Genomic DNA, 18,272 nt, shown 5'->3' with positions numbered 1-18,272 from the left:
ACGTAGTAATGTGGCACCAAACCGATACAGTCAATTAAAGCTGGTTTCGATCAATATTTTAGGGGGAAACACCGGTTATGTCTGGGTTATTTCTGGTATTTGCAATCATCTGGCTCATACTTTCGCATTTTTCGCATATTTGTTGGCCAGATCCTGGGTTTATGTTGATTTGGATCACGTAGTAATGTGCTACCACACTGAAGGGGTCAATTAAACCTGGTTCCGATTAATATTTTAGAGGATAACTCCGGTTATGTCGGGGTTAGTTCTGGTATTTGCAATCATCTGGCTCATACTTTCGCATTTTTCGCACACTTGTTGGCGAGATCCTGGGTTTATGCTGATCTGGATCACGTAGTAATGTGCTACCACACTGAAGGGGTCAATTAAACCTGGTTCCGATTAATATTTTAGAGGATAACTCCGGTTATGTCGGGGTTAGTTCTGGTATTTGCAATCATGTGGCTCATACTTCCGCATTTTATGCATTCATGTTGGCCAGATCCTGTGTTTTTTCTGGTTTGGATCACATAGTAATGTGGTACCACAGCGAAACAGTCAATTAAACCTGGTTGCGATTTATATTTTAGAGGGAAACGGCGGTTATGGCTGGGTTAGGTCTGGTATTTGCCATCATCTAGCTCATACTTTCGCACTTTTCGCATACTTGTTGGCCAGATCCCGGTCTTTTCCTGATTTGCATCACGTAGTAATGTGGTACTACACTGAAACTGTCTATTAAACCTGGTTCCGATTCATATTATAGAAGATAACTCCGGTTATGTCGGTGTTAGTTCTGGTATTTGCAACCATCTGGCTCATACTTTCGCATTTTTCGCATACTTGAATGGCCAGATCCTTTTGTTGATTTGGATCACGTAGTAATGTGGTACCATACCGAAACAGTCGACTAGACCTCGTTGCGATTAATATTTCAGAGGATACCGCTGGTTATGTCTGGGTTATTTCTGGTATCTGCCATCATCTAGCTCATACTATCGCATTTTTCGCATACTCGTTGGGCAGATCCTGGGCTCTTGCTGATTTGGATCACGAAGTAATGTGGTACCACACTCAAGGGGTCAATTAAACCTGGATCCGATTAATATTTTAGAGGATAACGCCGGTTATATCTGCGTTAGATTTGGTATTGGCAATCATCTGGCTCATACTTCCGCATTTTTCGCATACTTGTTGGCCAGATCCTGGGTTTTCTCTGGTTTGGATGACGTAGTAGTGTGGTACCACACCGAAACAGTCAATTAAGCCTGGTCACGATTAATATTTTAGAGGATAACGCCGGTTATGTCTGGGTTAATTCTCGTATTTGCAATCATCTGCCTCATACTTTCGTATTTTTCGCATACTTGAATGGCCAGATCCTGGGCTTTTTCTGATTTGGATGACGTAGTAATGTGGTACCACACTCAAGGGGTCAATTAAACCTGGATCCGATTAATATTTTAGAGGATAACGCCGGTTATGTCTGGGTTAGGTCTGGTATTTGCCATCATCTGCAACATACTTTCGCATTTTTCGCATACTTGAATGGCCAGAACCTGGGCTTTTTTTAGATTGGATCACATAGTAATGTGGTACCACACCGAAACAGTCAATTAAACCTGGTTGCGATTTATATTTTAGAGGATAACGGCGGTTATGTCTGGGTTAGGTCTGGTATTTGCCATCATCTAGCTCATACTTTCGCATTTTTCGCATACTTGTTGGCCAGATCCTGGGCTTATGCTGATTTGGATCACGTAGTAATGTGCTACCACACTGAAGGGGTCAATTAAACCTGGTTCCGGTTAATATTTTAGAGGATAACTCCGGTTATGTCGGGGTTAGTTCTGGTATTTGCAATCATCTGGCTCATACTTCCGCATTTTTCGCACACTTGTTGGCCAGATCCTGGGTTTATGCTGATTTGGATCACTTAGTAATGTGCTACCACACTGAAGGGGTCAATTAAACCTGGTTCCGATTAATATTTTGGAGGATAACGCCGGTTATGGCTGGGTTAGGTCTGGTATTTGCAATCATCTGACTCACACTTTAACATTTTTCCGCATACTTGTTGGCCAGATTCTTGGCTCTTGCTGATTTGGATCACGTAGTAATGTGGCACCAAACCGATACAGTCAATTAAAGCTGGTTTCGATCAATATTTTAGGGGGAAACACCGGTTATGTCTGGGTTATTTCTGGTATTTGCAATCATCTGGCTCATACTTTCGCATTTTTCGCATACTTGTTGGCCAGCTCCTGGGTTTATGCTGATTTGGATCACGTAGTAATGTGCTACCACACTGAAGGGGTCAATTAAACCAGGTTCCGATTAATATTTTAGAGGATAACTCCGGTTATGTCGGGGTTAGTTCTGGTATTTGCAATCATGTGGCTCATACTTCCGCATTTTATGCATTCATGTTGGCCAGATCCTGTGTTTTTTCTGGTTTGGATCACATAGTAATGTGGTACCACAGCGAAACAGTCAATTAAACCTGGTTGCGATTTATATTTTAGAGGGAAACGGCGGTTATGGCTGGGTTAGGTCTGGTATTTGCCATCATCTAGCTCATACTTTCGCACTTTTCGCATACTTGTTGGCCAGATCCCGGGCTTTTCCTGATTTGGATCACGTAGTAATGTGGTACTACACTGAAACTGTCTATTAAACCTGGTTCCGATTCATGTTATAGAGGATAACTCCGGTTATGTCGGTGTTAGTTCTGGTATTTGCAACCATCTGGCTCATACTTTCGCATTTTTCGCATACTTGAATGGCCAGATCCTTTTGTTGATTTGGATCACGTAGTAATGTGGTACCATACCGAAACAGTCGATTAGACCTCGTTGCGATTAATATTTCAGAGGATACCGCTGGTTATGTCTGGGTTATTTCTGGTATCTGCCATCATCTAGCTCATACTATCGCATTTTTCGCATACTCGTTGGGCAGATCCTGGGCTCTTGCTGATTTGGATCACGAAGTAATGTGGTACCACACTGGAACAGTCAATTAAACCTGTTTCCGATTAATATTTGAAAGGATAACGGCGGTTATGTCTGGGTTAGGTCCGGTATTTGCAATCATCTTGTTCATACTTTCGCATTCTTCAGATACTTGTTGGGCAGATGCTGTGTTTTTTCTGGTTTGGATCACGTAGTAATGTGGTACCACACCGAAACTGTCAATTAAACCTGGTTCCGATTAATATTTTAGAGGATAACGCCAGTTATATCTGCGTTAGATTTGGTATTGGCAATCATCTGGCTCATACTTCCTCATTTTTCGCATACTTGTTGGCCAGATCCTGGGTTTTTTCTGGTTTGGATGACATAGTAGTGTGGTACCACACCGAAACAGTCAATTAAGCCTGGTCACGATTAATATTTTAGAGGATAACGCCGGTTATGTCTGGGTTAATTCTCGTATTTGCAATCATCTGCCTCATACTTTCGTATTTTTCGCATACTTGAATGGCCAGATCCTGGGCTTTTTCTGATTTGGATGACGTAGTAATGTGGTACCACACGCAAGGGGTCAATTAAACCTGGATCCGATTAATATTTTAGAGGATAACGCCGGTTATGTCTGGGTTAGGTCTGGTATTTGCCATCATCTAGCTCATACTTTCGCATTTTTCGCATACTTGAATGGCCAGAACCTGGGCTTTTTTTAGATTGGATCATGTAGTAATGTGACACTACACCGAAACAGTCAATTAAGCCTGTTTCCGATTAATATTTTACAGGATAACGGCGGTTAAGTCTGGGTTAGGTCTGGTATTTGCCATCATCTAGCTCATACTTTCGCATTTTTCGCATACTTGAATGGCCAGATCCTTGGTTTTTTCTGGTTTGGATCACATAGTAATGTGGTACCACACCGAAACAGTCAATTCAACCTGGTTGCGATTTATATTTTAGAGGATAACGGCGGTTATGTCTGGGTTAGGTCTGGTATTTGCCATCATCTAGCTCATACTTTCGCACTTTTCGCATACTTGTTGGCCAGATCCTGGGCTTATGCTGATTTGGATCACGTAGTAATGTGCTACCACACTGAAGGGGTCAATTAAACCTGGTTCCGATTAATATTTTGGAGGATAACGCCGGTTATGTCTGGGTTAGGTCTGGTATTTGCCATCATCTAGCTCATACTTTCGCACTTTTCGCATACTTGTTGGCCAGATCCCGGGCTTTTCCTGATTTGGATCACGTAGTAATGTGGTACTACACTGAAACTGTCTATTAAACCTGGTTCCGATTCATATTATAGAGGATAACTCCGGTTATGTCGGTGTTAGTTCTGGTATTTGCCATCATCTAGCTCATACTTTCGCACTTTTCGCATACTTGTTGGCCAGATCCCGGGCTTTTCCTGATTTGGATCACGTAGTAATGTGGTACTACACTGAAACTGTCTATTAAACCTGGTTCCGATTCATATTATAGAGGATAACTCCGGTTATGTCGGTGTTAGTTCTGGTATTTGCAATCATCTGGCTCATACTTTCGCATTTTTCGCATACTTGAATGGCCAGATCCTTTTGTTGATTTGGATCACGTAGTAATGTGGTACCATACCGAAACAGTCGATTAGACCTCGTTGCGATTAATATTTCAGAGGATACCGCTGGTTATGTCTGGGTTATTTCTGGTATCTGCCATCATCTAGCTCATACTATCGCATTTTTCGCATACTCGTTGGGCAGATCCTGGGCTCTTGCTGATTTGGATCACGAAGTAATGTGGTACCACACTGGAACAGTCAATTAAACCTGTTTCCGATTAATATTTGAAAGGATAACGGCGGTTATGTCTGGGTTAGGTCCGGTATTTGCAATCATCTTGTTCATACTTTCGCATTCTTCAGATACTTGTTGGGCAGATGTTGTGTTTTTTCTGGTTTGGATCACGTAGTAATGTGGTACCACACCGAAACTGTCAATTAAACCTGGTTCCGATTAATATTTTAGAGGATAACGCCAGTTATATCTGCGTTAGATTTGGTATTGGCAATCATCTGGCTCATACTTCCGCATTTTTCGCATACTTGTTGGCCAGATCCTGGGTTTTTTCTGGTTTGGATGACGTAGTAGTGTGGTACCACACCGAAACAGTCAATTAAGCATGGTCACGATTAATATTTTAGAGGATAACGCCGGTTATGTCTGGGTTAATTCTCGTATTTGCAATCATCTGCCTCATACTTTCGCATTTTTCGCATACTTGAATGGCCAGAACCTGGGCTTTTTTTTAGATTGAATCACGTAGTTATGTGGTACCACAGCGAAACAGCCAATTAAACCTGGTTGCGATTTATATTTTAGAGGATAACGGCGGTTATGTCTGGGTTAGGTCTGGTATTTGCCATCATCTAGCTCATACTTTCGCATTTTTCGCATACTTGTTGGCTAGATCCTGGGCTTATGCTGATTTGGATCACGTAGTAATTTTCTACCACACTGAAGGGGTCAATTAGACCTGGTTCCGATTAATATTTGAAAGGATAACGGCGGTTATGTCTGGGTTAGGTCCGGTATTTGCAATCATCTTGTTCATACTTTCGCATTCTTCAGATACTTGTTGGGCAGATGCTGTGTTTTTTCTGGTTTGGATCACGTAGTAATGTGGTACTACACCGAAACTGTCAATTAAACCTGGTTCCGATTAATATTTTAGAGGATAACGCCAGTTATATCTGCGTTAGTTTTGGTATTGGCAATCATCTGGCTCATACTTTCGCATTTTTCGCATACTTGTTGGCCAGATCCTGGGTTTTTTCTGGTTTGGATCACATAGTAATGTGGTACCACACCGAAACAGTCAATTAAACCTGGTTCCGATTAATATTTTGGAGGATAACGCCGGTTATGTCTGGGTTAGGTCTGGTATTTGCCCTCATCTGCAACATACTTTCGCATTTTTCGCATACTTGAATGGCCAGAACCTGGGCTTTTTTTAGATTGGATCACATAGTAATGTGGTACCACACCGAAACAGTCAATTAAACCTGGTTGCGATTTATATTTTAGAGGATAACGGCGGTTATGTCTGGGTTAGGTCTGGTATTTGCCATCATCTAGCTCATACTTTCGCACTTTTCGCATACTTGTTGGCCAGATCCCGGGCTTTTCCTGATTTGGATCACGTAGTAATGTGGTACTACACTGAAACTGTCTATTAAACCTGGTTCCGATTCATATTATAGAGGATAACTCCGGTTATGTCGGTGTTAGTTCTGGTATTTGCAATCATCTGGCTCATACTTTCGCATTTTTCGCATACTTGAATGGCCAGATCCTTTTGTTGATTTGGATCACGTAGTAATGTGGTACCATATCGAAACAGTCGATTAGACCTCGTTGCGATTAATATTTCAGAGGATACCGCTGGTTATGTCTGGGTTATTTCTGGTATCTGCCATCATCTAGCTCATACTATCGCATTTTTCGCATACTCGTTGGGCAGATCCTGGGCTCTTGCTGATTTGGATCACGAAGTAATGTGGTACCACACTGGAACAGTCAATTAAACCTGTTTCCGATTAATATTTGAAAGGATAACGGCGGTTATGTCTGGGTTAGGTCCGGTATTTGCAATCATCTTGTTCATACTTTCGCATTCTTCAGATACTTGTTGGGCAGATGCTGTGTTTTTTCTGGTTTGGATCACGTAGTAATGTGGTACCACACCGAAACTGTCAATTAAACCTGGTTCCGATTAATATTTTAGAGGATAACGCCAGTTATATCTGCGTTAGATTTGGTATTGGCAATCATCTGGCTCATACTTTCGCATTTTTCGCATACTTGAATGGCCAGAACCTGGGCTTTTTTTTAGATTGAATCACGTAGTTATGTGGTACCACAGCGAAACAGCCAATTAAACCTGGTTGCGATTTATATTTTAGAGGATAACGGCGGTTATGTCTGGGTTAGGTCTGGTATTTGCCATCATCTAGCTCATACTTTCGCATTTTTCGCATACTTGTTGGCTAGATCCTGGGCTTATGCTGATTTGGATCACGTAGTAATTTTCTACCACACTGAAGGGGTCAATTAGACCTGGTTCCGATTAATATTTGAAAGGATAACGGCGGTTATGTCTGGGTTAGGTCCGGTATTTGCAATCATCTTGTTCATACTTTCGCATTCTTCAGATACTTGTTGGGCAGATGCTGTGTTTTTTCTGGTTTGGATCACGTAGTAATGTGGTACCACACCGAAACTGTCAATTAAACCTGGTTCCGATTAATATTTTAGAGGATAACGCCAGTTATATCTGCGTTAGTTTTGGTATTGGCAATCATCTGGCTCATACTTTCGCATTTTTCGCATACTTGTTGGCCAGATCCTGGGTTTTTTCTGGTTTGGATGACGTAGTAGTGTGGTACCACACCGAAACAGTCAATTAAGCCTGGTCACGATTAATATTTTAGAGGATAACGCCGGTTATGTCTGGGTTAATTCTCGTATTTGCAATCATCTGCCTCATACTTTCGTATTTTTCGCATACTTGAATGGCCAGATCCTGGGCTTTTTCTGATTTGGATGACGTAGTAATGTGGTACCACACTCAAGGGGTCAATTAAACCTGGATCCGATTAATATTTTAGAGGATAACGCCGGTTATGTCTGGGTTAGGTCTGGTATTTGCCCTCATCTGCAACATACTTTCGCATTTTTCGCATACTTGAATGGCCAGAACCTGGGCTTTTTTTAGATTGGATCACATAGTAATGTGGTACCACACCGAAACAGTCAATTAAACCTGGTTGCGATTTATATTTTAGAGGATAACGGCGGTTATGTCTGGGTTAGGTCTGGTATTTGCCATCATCTCGCTCATACTTTCGCATTTTTCGCATACTTGAATGGCCATATCCTTGGTTTTTTCTGGTTTGGATCACATAGTAATGTGGTACCACACCGAAACAGTCAATTAAACCTGGTTGCGATTTATATTTTAGAGGATAACGGCGGTTATGTCTGGGTTAGGTCTGGTATTTGCCATCATCTAGCTCATACTTTCGCACTTTTCGCATACTTGTTGGCCAGATCCTGGGCTTATGCTGATTTGGATCACGTATTAATGTGCTACCACACTGAAGGGGTCAATTAAACCTGGTTCCGATTAATATTTTGGAGGATAACGCCGGTTATGTCTGGGTTAGGTCTGGTATTTGCCATCATCTGCAACATACTTTCGCATTTTTCGCATACTAGAATGGCCAGAACCTGGGCTTTTTTTTAGATTGAATCACATAGTAATGTGGTACCACAGCGAAACAGCCAATTAAACCTGGTTGCGATTTATATTTTAGAGGATAACGGCGGTTATGTCTGGGTTAGGTCTGGTATTTGCCATCATCTAGCTCATACTTTCGCATTTTTCGCATACTTGTTGGCTAGATCCTGGGCTTATGCTGATTTGGATCACGTAGTAATTTTCTACCACACTGAAGGGGTCAATTAAACCTGGTTCCGATTAATATTTTGGAGGATAACGCCGGTTATGCCAATGGTTAGGTCTGGTATTTGCAATCATCTGACTCATACTTTCGCATTTTTCGCATACTTGTTGGCCAGATTGTGGGCTCTTGCTTATTTGGATCACGTAGTAATGTGGTACCAAACCCAAACAGTCAATTAAAGCTGGTTTCGATCAATAATTTAGGGGGAAACGCCGGTTATGTCTGGGTTAGGTCTGGTATTTGCCATCATCTTACTCATAGTTTTGCAACCTTCGCATACTTGTTGGCCAGATCCTTGGTTTTTTCTGGTATGGATCACGTAGTAACGTGGTACCACACCGGAGCAGTCAATTAAACGTGGTTGCGATTAATATTTTAGAGGATAACGCCGGTTATGGCTGGGTTAGTTCTGGTATTTGCAATCATCTGGCTCATACTTTCGCATTTTTCGCATACTTGAATGGCCAGATCCTGGGCTTTTGCTGATTTGGATCACGTAGTAATGTGGTACCACACCGAAACAGTCGATTAAACCTCGTTGCGATTAATATTTTAGAGGATAACACCGGTTAGGTCTGGGTTACGTCTGATAATTGCAATCATCATCCTTTTGTTTTCACATTTCTCGCATACTTGTTGGCCAGATCCTGGGTTTTTTCTGATTCGGATTACGTAGTGATGTGGAACCACACCGAAACAGTCAATTAAGCCTGGTTCCGATTAACATTTCAGAGGATACCGCTGGTTATGTCTGGGTTATTTCTGGTATTTGCCATCATCTAGCTCATACTATCTCATTTTTCGCATACTCGTTGGCCAGATCCTGGGCTCTTGCTGATTTGGATCACGAAGTAATGTGGTACCACACTGGAACAGTCAATTAAACCTGGTTCCGATTAATATTTTAGAGGATAACGGCGGTTATGCCTGGGTTAGGTCTGGTATTTGCCATCATCTAGCTCATACTTTCGCATTTTTCGCATACTTGAATGGCCAGATCCTGGGCTTTTTCTGATTTGGATCACGTAGTAATGTGGTACTGCACTGAGACAGACAATTATACCTGGTTCCGATTAATATATTAGAGGATAACGCCGGTTATGTCTGGGTTAGGTCTGGTATTTGCAATCATCTTGTTCATACTTTCGCTTTATTCACATACTTGTTAGGCAGATCCTGGGTTTTTTCTGGTTTGGATCACGTAGTAATGTGGTACCACACCGAAACAGTCAATTAAACGTGGTTGCGATTAATATTTTAGAGGATAACGCCGGTTATGTCTGGGTTAGGTTTGGTATTTGCCATCATCTGCCTCATACTTTCGCATTTTATGCATTCTTGTTGGCCAGATCCTGGGTTTTTTCTGGTTTGGATCTCATAGTAATGTGGTACCGCACAGAAGCAGTCAATTAAACCTGGTTGCGATTTATATTTTAGAGGATAACGGCGGTTATGTCTGGGTTAGGACTGGTATTTGCCATCATCTTGCTCATAATATCGCATTTTTCGCATACTTGTTGGCCAGATCCTGGGCTTTTTCTGATTTGGATCACGTAGTAATGTGTTACTACACTCAAAACTGTCTATTAAACCTGGTTTCGATTAACGTTGTTAAAAAGCTGATGCTTTTAACGACGAAGTCCGGATAGAGGGATCGGATTTTTATTGTGGGAAGTGAGTTGGGAACTTAAGATTTTCTTTTTCAAAAACTGTTTATTATAAAAATAAAAATAAAATAAACAATCAGAAACAACGAAAATTCCTATTAAATTGTTTTCAACGATTTCCTGGTCGGAACCGGCACGTTGAGGTAGGCCAAGGTTCTGTGAACAGAAAAACACGGCAATGTGTTAGACACGTAAACACGTTACACGTATATTCGCCGCGTGTGTGTCCTCACGCTCCTGGCTTCGATATTCGAATGCATAGGAGCGGAGAATTTCGCTCGCTCGTAATATACGAGCTCGCAAGTGGACTGTAATTAATATCTGGCGTGAAAAGAATTAAATTTCTTCTCGACGCCGAACTGAGTCGATTGTCTAGTGGACGGGGATGCAAGTGGAGGTTGTAAGGCTCCAAATGCACTGATCCCGTAAGTATGCCCACGGAGTCTGTGCGTCGAGTCGCACTGCAGGACAACGGCACGACCGTCGATCTGCGGCTTCTCTTTAACGTTCCAACAGATGACTTGTTGGTCGAGAATTGTACTGCGAAGCCCGACAGCACGTGGTTCACTGCACGAATGCACCACTCGATGTGATTCGTGACAGTATTTGAACTACGTGGGGGCCTGACCCGCGACTCCTTGACCTCTCCGCACAGGTGCTCCTCTAAGCGTTACACCGGCGGGGTCTGTAGAGGGAAGGAATCGAAGACCGAAAGTCAAGCGTCCGAAGTGGACGCTGACCTGACTCCAGTGAGCCCACCTCGAGGTTCACCACGTAGGTGCCTCCCTTCGGTGTCTCCTAAGCCGAACGACAATCACAGAGAAGTTTGAACGGTATTCGCCCACTTCTCTGTGTTTCAAACGTTTATACGCTTGAAACGACAAAATAATACTGCACGAGGGGGGTCGAGCACCTTATTGGTGTATTCTCGAGCCCTCCAAACTAGACAGAAAATAGAAATTGAGCTTGTTTGGGACTTTCCCGAACGAAACTCCTGAATGCTTTTATTCGAGTCGAGAGTCGACTCGTTTGATAAGCAAAGACTAAAATTAATGAGTGCTAGTTTGAGTTTTAATGAATTCTCAGCTGTGCGAGGTCAATCAGAGGACCCGCACCAGACTGAACATCGACTCGTGGCGCCCTTTATTCAGTAATTGTCTGCTAGCTTTATCTCGAGAATTTCACTCTCGAGATTCGCTCGAAATCTGTTCGGACACGATCGGGAGCCGATGTGCCTTCTTCAGAAGTCGTTGTGAGACTGTGTCGATTGACAGCCGAAAACGTCGCCGCGTTGCTCCAATTAGCCGTTCCGCGGCGCTGTCCAAATTTCGGCAGTCGATCTTTGTCTAATTATTTGCGCGCTACTCTCTCACGATACTGACGTCATCAACACCGTTAGCACACTCGAATCGAAGGTAATGAGCCGTTACCGATGGCAGAAAAACTAGTAATACACGCGTTTTTCTATCACTGTTTGCTGTACAAATCCTATTAGAGATAATCTCCTTCGAATTGTACGTTAACAGGATTAACGGTAATCGCGGCCGAGGACAATCGCTCGGCATTATACAATCTTTAAACATACCGCCCCCCTTGCACGGCCCGTGCAATAAATAAGGGAGCGATTTTACCGTAAGGCCGCGACACGAGTGAGAGTAGGCGTATAGACAGTAAGGAAAATATGTAAATTACTTACATTTTTTGGAGGGTCCGGCGGAGTTCTTTCCCTGCAGCATCTGCAGGGAAGCTAGTATAGCCTGAATGGCAGCCTTCGGCAAGGCGTCGTCGTTAGGCGGTCCCCGCCTAGTGTTACCAGGCCGTTTCCTCCGTCTTTCCTTTCTTGTCTCCGTTTTCCCTTTTTTCCCCATTGGTTGTTCCGGTTGGTTTTCCGGTGCCTTAGCCTTCCGCTTACGGGCTCCCTTCTTGGTCGGCGGGACCGCCGGTAAAGCGGGTGGCTGTTGTGCGGTGGCGGGTTGGTTGGCCTCCACTGTGGGGGCTGCATCCTCGCGGAAGAGGCACGATCTCAACTCTCCGTCCTTGGCCCATTTCAGCACGTAGCGCCCACCCGGAACTGGGCATTTATATCGGCGCGTCGTATACGGAATATGCGCCGGAACCGATATCGTTTGGCGTCCCACCGGGAATATCAGCGCGGGGGTCACTCCCTCGCTGGTTGAGGGTTTCGGTGGTTCCTCCACCCCCTCTTGTTTTTCCGAGGGAGCCTCGGCCAAACCTCCCAACTGCAGTATCCGTTCAAACGCGATATCAAAGCCGGGTGACGAAATCGCGGTTTCCGGTGAGGCTGGTACGCTGTTAGCGGAACTATTTGCTGACTCGCTCGCCATGGTAGCTAATTAATAACTGATCCTATTTGGCGAGAAATCGTTCAAATTTTGATTCAGGGCGTTCGCGTATGCGAAGTGCCCCCTTCCCTTAGCGCTAACGAGATTGGAGGATATTACCCCCTACTCTTCGATTTCGCACAGGAGACAAGTGGCCGGTGAGAATCAACCGTTCTCACCTTCCAAAATCCTTGGCTTTTCGAACTCGAATGGTTTTGTTTAGATCACCTGCTCGGCTTCGGGAACCGTCGCCGAAGGTGACTCAAACAAAGACTCAGCCACAGGCAGCGTACACAATCGCGTAATTGGTCGCGTATATGTGGATTTGGCTGTGCGTACTTTAACTACACGTACATGCCCATCCTTTCCCGGAAATACTTCCTCTATTCTTCCCATTTCCCACTGATTCGGGGGAAGGAGAGGATTCTGCACTAAAACAAGATCATTCTTTTTTAGGCGTGTATTTTCCGTCTGCCATTTGTAGCGGTTCTGGAGGTGCATGAGATAATCTCTTGTCCAGTGCCTCCAGAGCTGCTCGTGGAATTTTTGCATAGTTCTCCATCTAGTCAGATGCGAAATATTAGCATTTTCCACGGATTCCATCGGGGGTGCCATCATGGGCCCTCCAATTAGGAAGTGTGCCGGTGTGAGCGGCGCATAATCATCAGGGCTATCACTCAGAGCGGCAATCGGTCGCGAGTTTAAACTGGCTTCGATTTTACAGAGTAACGTCTGTAATTCCTCGCTCGTGGGAGTGAATTCTCCTATGATGCGCTTTAAATGATGCTTCACAGATTTGACTCCGGCTTCCTGCATCCCACCGAAATGGGGGGCACTGGGTGGGTTAAACTGCCACCGAATGCCCTTTTCGCCGCATTGGTTTTGCATTTCCGGCGTTTTACACACCTTATTGAAATGTTTTCTCAATTCACGATCTGCACCGACGAAGTTTGTCCCATTGTCACTGCGTATGCAAGACGGGATTCCTCGTCGGGCCATGAACCGATCCAATGCAGCCAAAAATGCACTCGTCGTGTAATCATGGACGAGTTCAATATGTATGGCCCTTGTAGCGAAGCAGACGAAAACTGCGATATACGCTTTATGAGCTGTTTTTCCTCGGCCCGCGCAGTTTAAAAAAGCCCTTGCTGCACGGCTGCGTTCTGGGGTCAAATCCTGCATGATTTGCGTGGAGGTTTGTGCCCTCCATCTTACGCATTTCATACATTGATGGATGACCTTGCGAGCCGTGGTTCGGCAACCGAGGATCCAAAATTGTTGCTTTACCATGGATATCGTCAGCTGCAAGCCCCCGTGCAACGTATTTACGTGGCACTGCCGAATTATCATGGTAGACACATGGTGTTTTGGCAGAATTATGGGGTGCTTCGCTTCCCATGCCAGCGTCGCATTCTCCAGTCGTCCACCGACCCTCAAAACGTCATTCGTGTCGAGGAAAGGGTTCAGACTTTTTAACGGAGATTTTGCGGGAATTTCCCTGTGCTTTTTTAAACACTGGTACTCGCCCGCAAAATGCGTTCGCTGGATGTAGCGGACGATTCTTTCCTTGGCCAGCTTCAATTCTGATGCTTCGACAACGTTGGCATCGAACGACCTTCGCTCACCTTGCATCGGTCTACGTAATCGGAGACAATATGCAGTCACGCGAAGTAGCTTACTCCAGGTTGAGAATCGGAATACAAATTCCCATTCCTTGTCTGGAGTTGCAACGTGGGCGTGCGGAATGCGCTTGCCCTCGGTCGTATCGATGGAATCAGGCGTTTTCGGCCAATTTTCCTCTCGTTGTCTTAACCATGCTGGACCAGAAATCCACAGCTTCGATTGAATGAGCTCCTCCGCTTCGACACCGCGCGAATTCAAATCCGCGGGATTGAAGCGGGTGGGAACATGTCTCCATTCAGCTTTCGGAAGCATGGTCTGGATTTTCGCGACTCGGTTGGCTATCACAACCTTCCAAGTCGAAGCATGTTTTTTCAACCAAGCTAGTGCAATGGTGGAATCTGGCCAACAGATTATACGGTCAATTTTTATGGACAATGACCGTTCCACGTGCACTGCGAGCTCGGTAAGCAGTACGGCTCCGTTCAATTCGAGAATCGGAATTGACTGCGTTTTAATCGGAGCCACCCTCGTTTTTGCCATGATCAAGGTTGTGAAAATTTCCTCGGTCATGGTCGTCACGCGTAAATACGTGACGGCCGAGTACGCTCCGAGTGAAGCATCGCAGAATCCGTGTAATTCCACCGAAACTGCATCTGCTCCGTAACGGATCCATCTGGGAAATTTTACTTTTTCCAAACTGCTCCAATCCTCGCAAAACGTGTTCCACGTTTTTAGCGTATTCGCGGAGACATGATCGTCCCACTGGATTTTTTCCAGCCATTGGGACTGCATCAAAATCTTCGCGCGAATTACGACTGGTGATAACCAGCCGAGCGGATCGTATAGTTTGGCTATTTCAGAAAACAAAGTTCGCTTTGTAATCGGGCCTGCAGCCGGTTGGAACCGTTGCAGGTTGAAATAGAAATAATCTCCCGATGGTATCCATCGCAATCCAAGCACCTTGAGTTCGGAATCATCGAACAAGGTGAGGTCGACAGCGTGGGAGTGAGAGCTTTGTGGGATGTTTCGTAGTAATTTCTGCGAGTTACCAGCCCACTTTCTCAATTTAAACCCGCCGCCCTGTAAGAGTTCGCAAACTTGAATACGAATTTTTTCCAACAAGGACGTGTCGGGTGCCCCCATAAATACGTCATCAACGTATATATCTTTCTCGAGTATCGGAGCGGCGAGAGGAAATCTGTCACCGTCCCGTTTTTTCAACTCGAGCAGAGTACGCATCGATAAATACGGTGCACACGCCGTTCCGTACGTAACGGTGTTCAACTCGAATGCTTTAAGCACTTCGGTTTCGGGTGTGCGCCATAAGATGCACTGAAAACGACGATCCTGCGGGGCGACGAGAATTTGCCGAAACATTTTCTCGATATCGGCCACCAGCACGTATTCGTACAGCCTCCATCTCGTCAAAACAGACGTGATGTCGTTCTGCAGTTTCGGACCTACGTGTAGGATGTCGTTCAGGGATTGTCCGCCCACCGTACGGCTGGTCGCGTTAAACACGACTCGCAGTTTGGTGGTTGCACTCTCCGTTCGGATAACCGCTCGATGCGGAATGTAGAGTCTGGATTTTTCAGAGGGCTCTATACGAGTCATGTGTTCCAACGACTCATACTCCGCGAGAAATTCTTCATATTCTCGTGCGAGGTTCTGATCCTTGTCCAATTTCCTTCTCATCCTAGTCAACGCGGAGAGAGCGATATGGAGTGAATCTCCCAGCGCTTCTTCCGGTTTCGGATGGTTAAACGGCAATCGGACAATAAACCGTCCCGTTGCATCCCGTGCGACAGTCTTTTGGAAATGAGTTTCACACTCTTCCTCAGCTTTTGTAAGCACTGAGGTCGAGGGAATTTCTTCAATTTCCCAGAACCGTCGAATCGCGTAATCCAGCGATTCAAGTACGTTGCAATGCAACGTTCGCACGTGACACCGGGCCTTGCTTGCTGCATTTATTGGTCCGGATAATATCCAGCCGAATGCAGTTTCTTGTGCAATTGGCCCTTCGGGCGCTATTCGTCGGAATCCCGATCGAATAACTTGGGCGTACAGATCCGCGCCGATCAAAACTTCAATGTTTTGTCCGGACGCGGGTTCGGGGTTTGCGAGCATAAGGTTTCGTAACGCGTCGTCATTGAACACGTTTACACACGGCGAGGCATAGTTCGTGATTTTTGACACGACGTATGCTCTGGCCGAAACCATCGGGGTAACCCCGTTAGCCGCTCCCAGATTTAACCCTACACTGTACTTAATTTGTTGGGTTCGACCACCCCCCAAGCCCGATACCGTGGCTGAGGTTTTCCTCCTCGGGAGGTTGAGGTCATTCCTCAATCTCGCCGAGATGAAGGATGTCTCGGACCCTTGATCCAACAGCGCGCGAGTTAAACGCGACGCGCCGTTTTCTCCGTACACTCGTACGATCGCGGTAGCTAACAGCACCGGCCTCGGTACGTCTGTACTCGCAGTACAGTGTGACGTAGTAGCCCGTGACGTCGTTGCTTGCGTCGTCGAGGTATCGGCGGCTCTCGCCTTAGCCGTACGGCGCTGTGGAGGGGCGTTATCCCGCCGCTCCTCACGCTTGCCGTTCGAAAATTTCGTTTTCGGCTTTTGGCTAGGAGCCTCTCTTTCGTATTGCTCGAAATGCAACAGGGCATGATGCCTGCCACTGCATCTCGAACAGACGTGTTGGCTCCGGCAACCCTTTGCGTCATGATCTAGGGCCAGACAGATTATACACCCTTGTCTGTCCCTTATGAGCTGGTACCGCACTCTTGTGGAAAAACTCTTAAATGCACCGCATTCGGTCAGTGCATGCGTTTGTCCGCAAATTATGCACTTCCGCTGCGCAGGGGGGGAGCCCACGACGGCGTTATGACTCCGTACTCGTGGCTTATGTTCCTTTTTTGAGGCAGTTTTGCGGTTATGTTCGTCAATGACGGTCATAGCGCGTGCTTCCTGGTCAAGGAATCTCAGGATCTCCTCAATCAACGGATATTCCGTTGACATCTTGAGGGATCGTTCCCATTCCCCTTGCAACGTAGCGTCAAATTGACTTGCTACGACGTGTGTTAGCAGCCAGCTAAGCTGCTCTTCCACAGTTCCTTTTTTAGCAAGTATAGCGAGTGCTTGCCGAAAGCCAATGGTGACCTGCTGAACACTCGCCAGGTCGCCTTTTCGGATTTTTGATAGTCTCAGTATCTGATCAAGAATCTTGATCAGCACCAAGCGTGGGAGCCCGAATTCTGTTTTCAGGGTCGTCCACGCCACTGAGAAATTTTTATCCGTTATCGCAAGCGATGCGATAGCGGCTGCGGCTCTCCCGGTTATACAGGTGTTCAGGTATTGTAACCTCTGTACATCCGTTAAAGTGGGGTTGTTGATTACTCCGGCGGTAAATAGATCTTCGAAATGTTCCCATTTCGACGAATCCCCGTCGAATTTCTCCAACCTCATCTTCGGGAGTTCGATCGGTATTGATTGCTGGATTTCCGGCATTACTGATCTTGGACCAGTCGTGATACGGGTTATTTCCGTAGACACATAAGCCTGAAAATCCAAAAACTCGTTTTCAGTTTCCCCCATAAAATCCCGTTGGAACAGCTCGTAAGAGTGTCGTTCCCCAGGAGGGAGAAGCCTACACACGACCTTATACTGATCGTTCATCTGTTGCCACAGACTGTTTACATAATTGAGCCTTTCCTCCAGAATTTTTTCTGTGTACTTAGCTCGACCCATCTTTTTAAGGTTGATGGATGCCCTGTTTATCCGTTCCATCCCTCTGGTCAAATCCTCGAGGTGTGCCTCAAGGTCAGACCACTTGGGATCTTTAGTAACGGACATGGCTGTTGAAGGTTAAACACTTCGAAACAACCGTACACGGGAGAAACTCTCGTGTATTATGTCCAACACTTCCCTTTACCGATTACCTCAGTATCCGGCTCGAAGGACCTTATGTTAAAAAGCTGATGCTTTTAACGACGAAGTCCGGATAGAGGGATCGGATTTTTATTGTGGGAAGTGAGTTGGGAACTTAAGATTTTCTTTTTCAAAAACTGTTTATTATAAAAATAAAAATAAAATAAACAATCAGAAACAACGAAAATTCCTATTAAATTGTTTTCAACGATTTCCTGGTCGG

General features: G+C 45.1%; 1 protein-coding gene across 1 annotated transcript; it reads right to left on the bottom strand.

Annotated features, from left to right (window-relative positions):
* Positions 1-14,070: 14,070 nt before the first annotated feature.
* LOC143350683 (uncharacterized) lies at positions 14,071-17,974 on the bottom strand. Its single transcript, XM_076782706.1, has 4 exons — positions 15,581-17,974; positions 15,004-15,196; positions 14,248-14,514; positions 14,071-14,129 (listed from the first exon to the last, which is right to left on the bottom strand). The coding sequence occupies exons 1-4, from the start codon at positions 17,972-17,974 to the stop codon at positions 14,071-14,073; spliced, it is 2,913 nt and encodes a 970-aa protein (XP_076638821.1).
* Positions 17,975-18,272: the final 298 nt, after the last annotated feature.

The sequence above is a fragment of the Colletes latitarsis genome, unplaced genomic scaffold (assembly GCF_051014445.1).
Source record: "Colletes latitarsis isolate SP2378_abdomen unplaced genomic scaffold, iyColLati1 scaffold0013, whole genome shotgun sequence".
In the NCBI taxonomy this organism is placed as follows: Eukaryota; Metazoa; Arthropoda; class Insecta; order Hymenoptera; family Colletidae; genus Colletes; species Colletes latitarsis.
The sequence above is the reverse complement of the archived record's forward strand: the minus strand, read 5'-3'. Positions and strand labels throughout refer to the sequence as shown.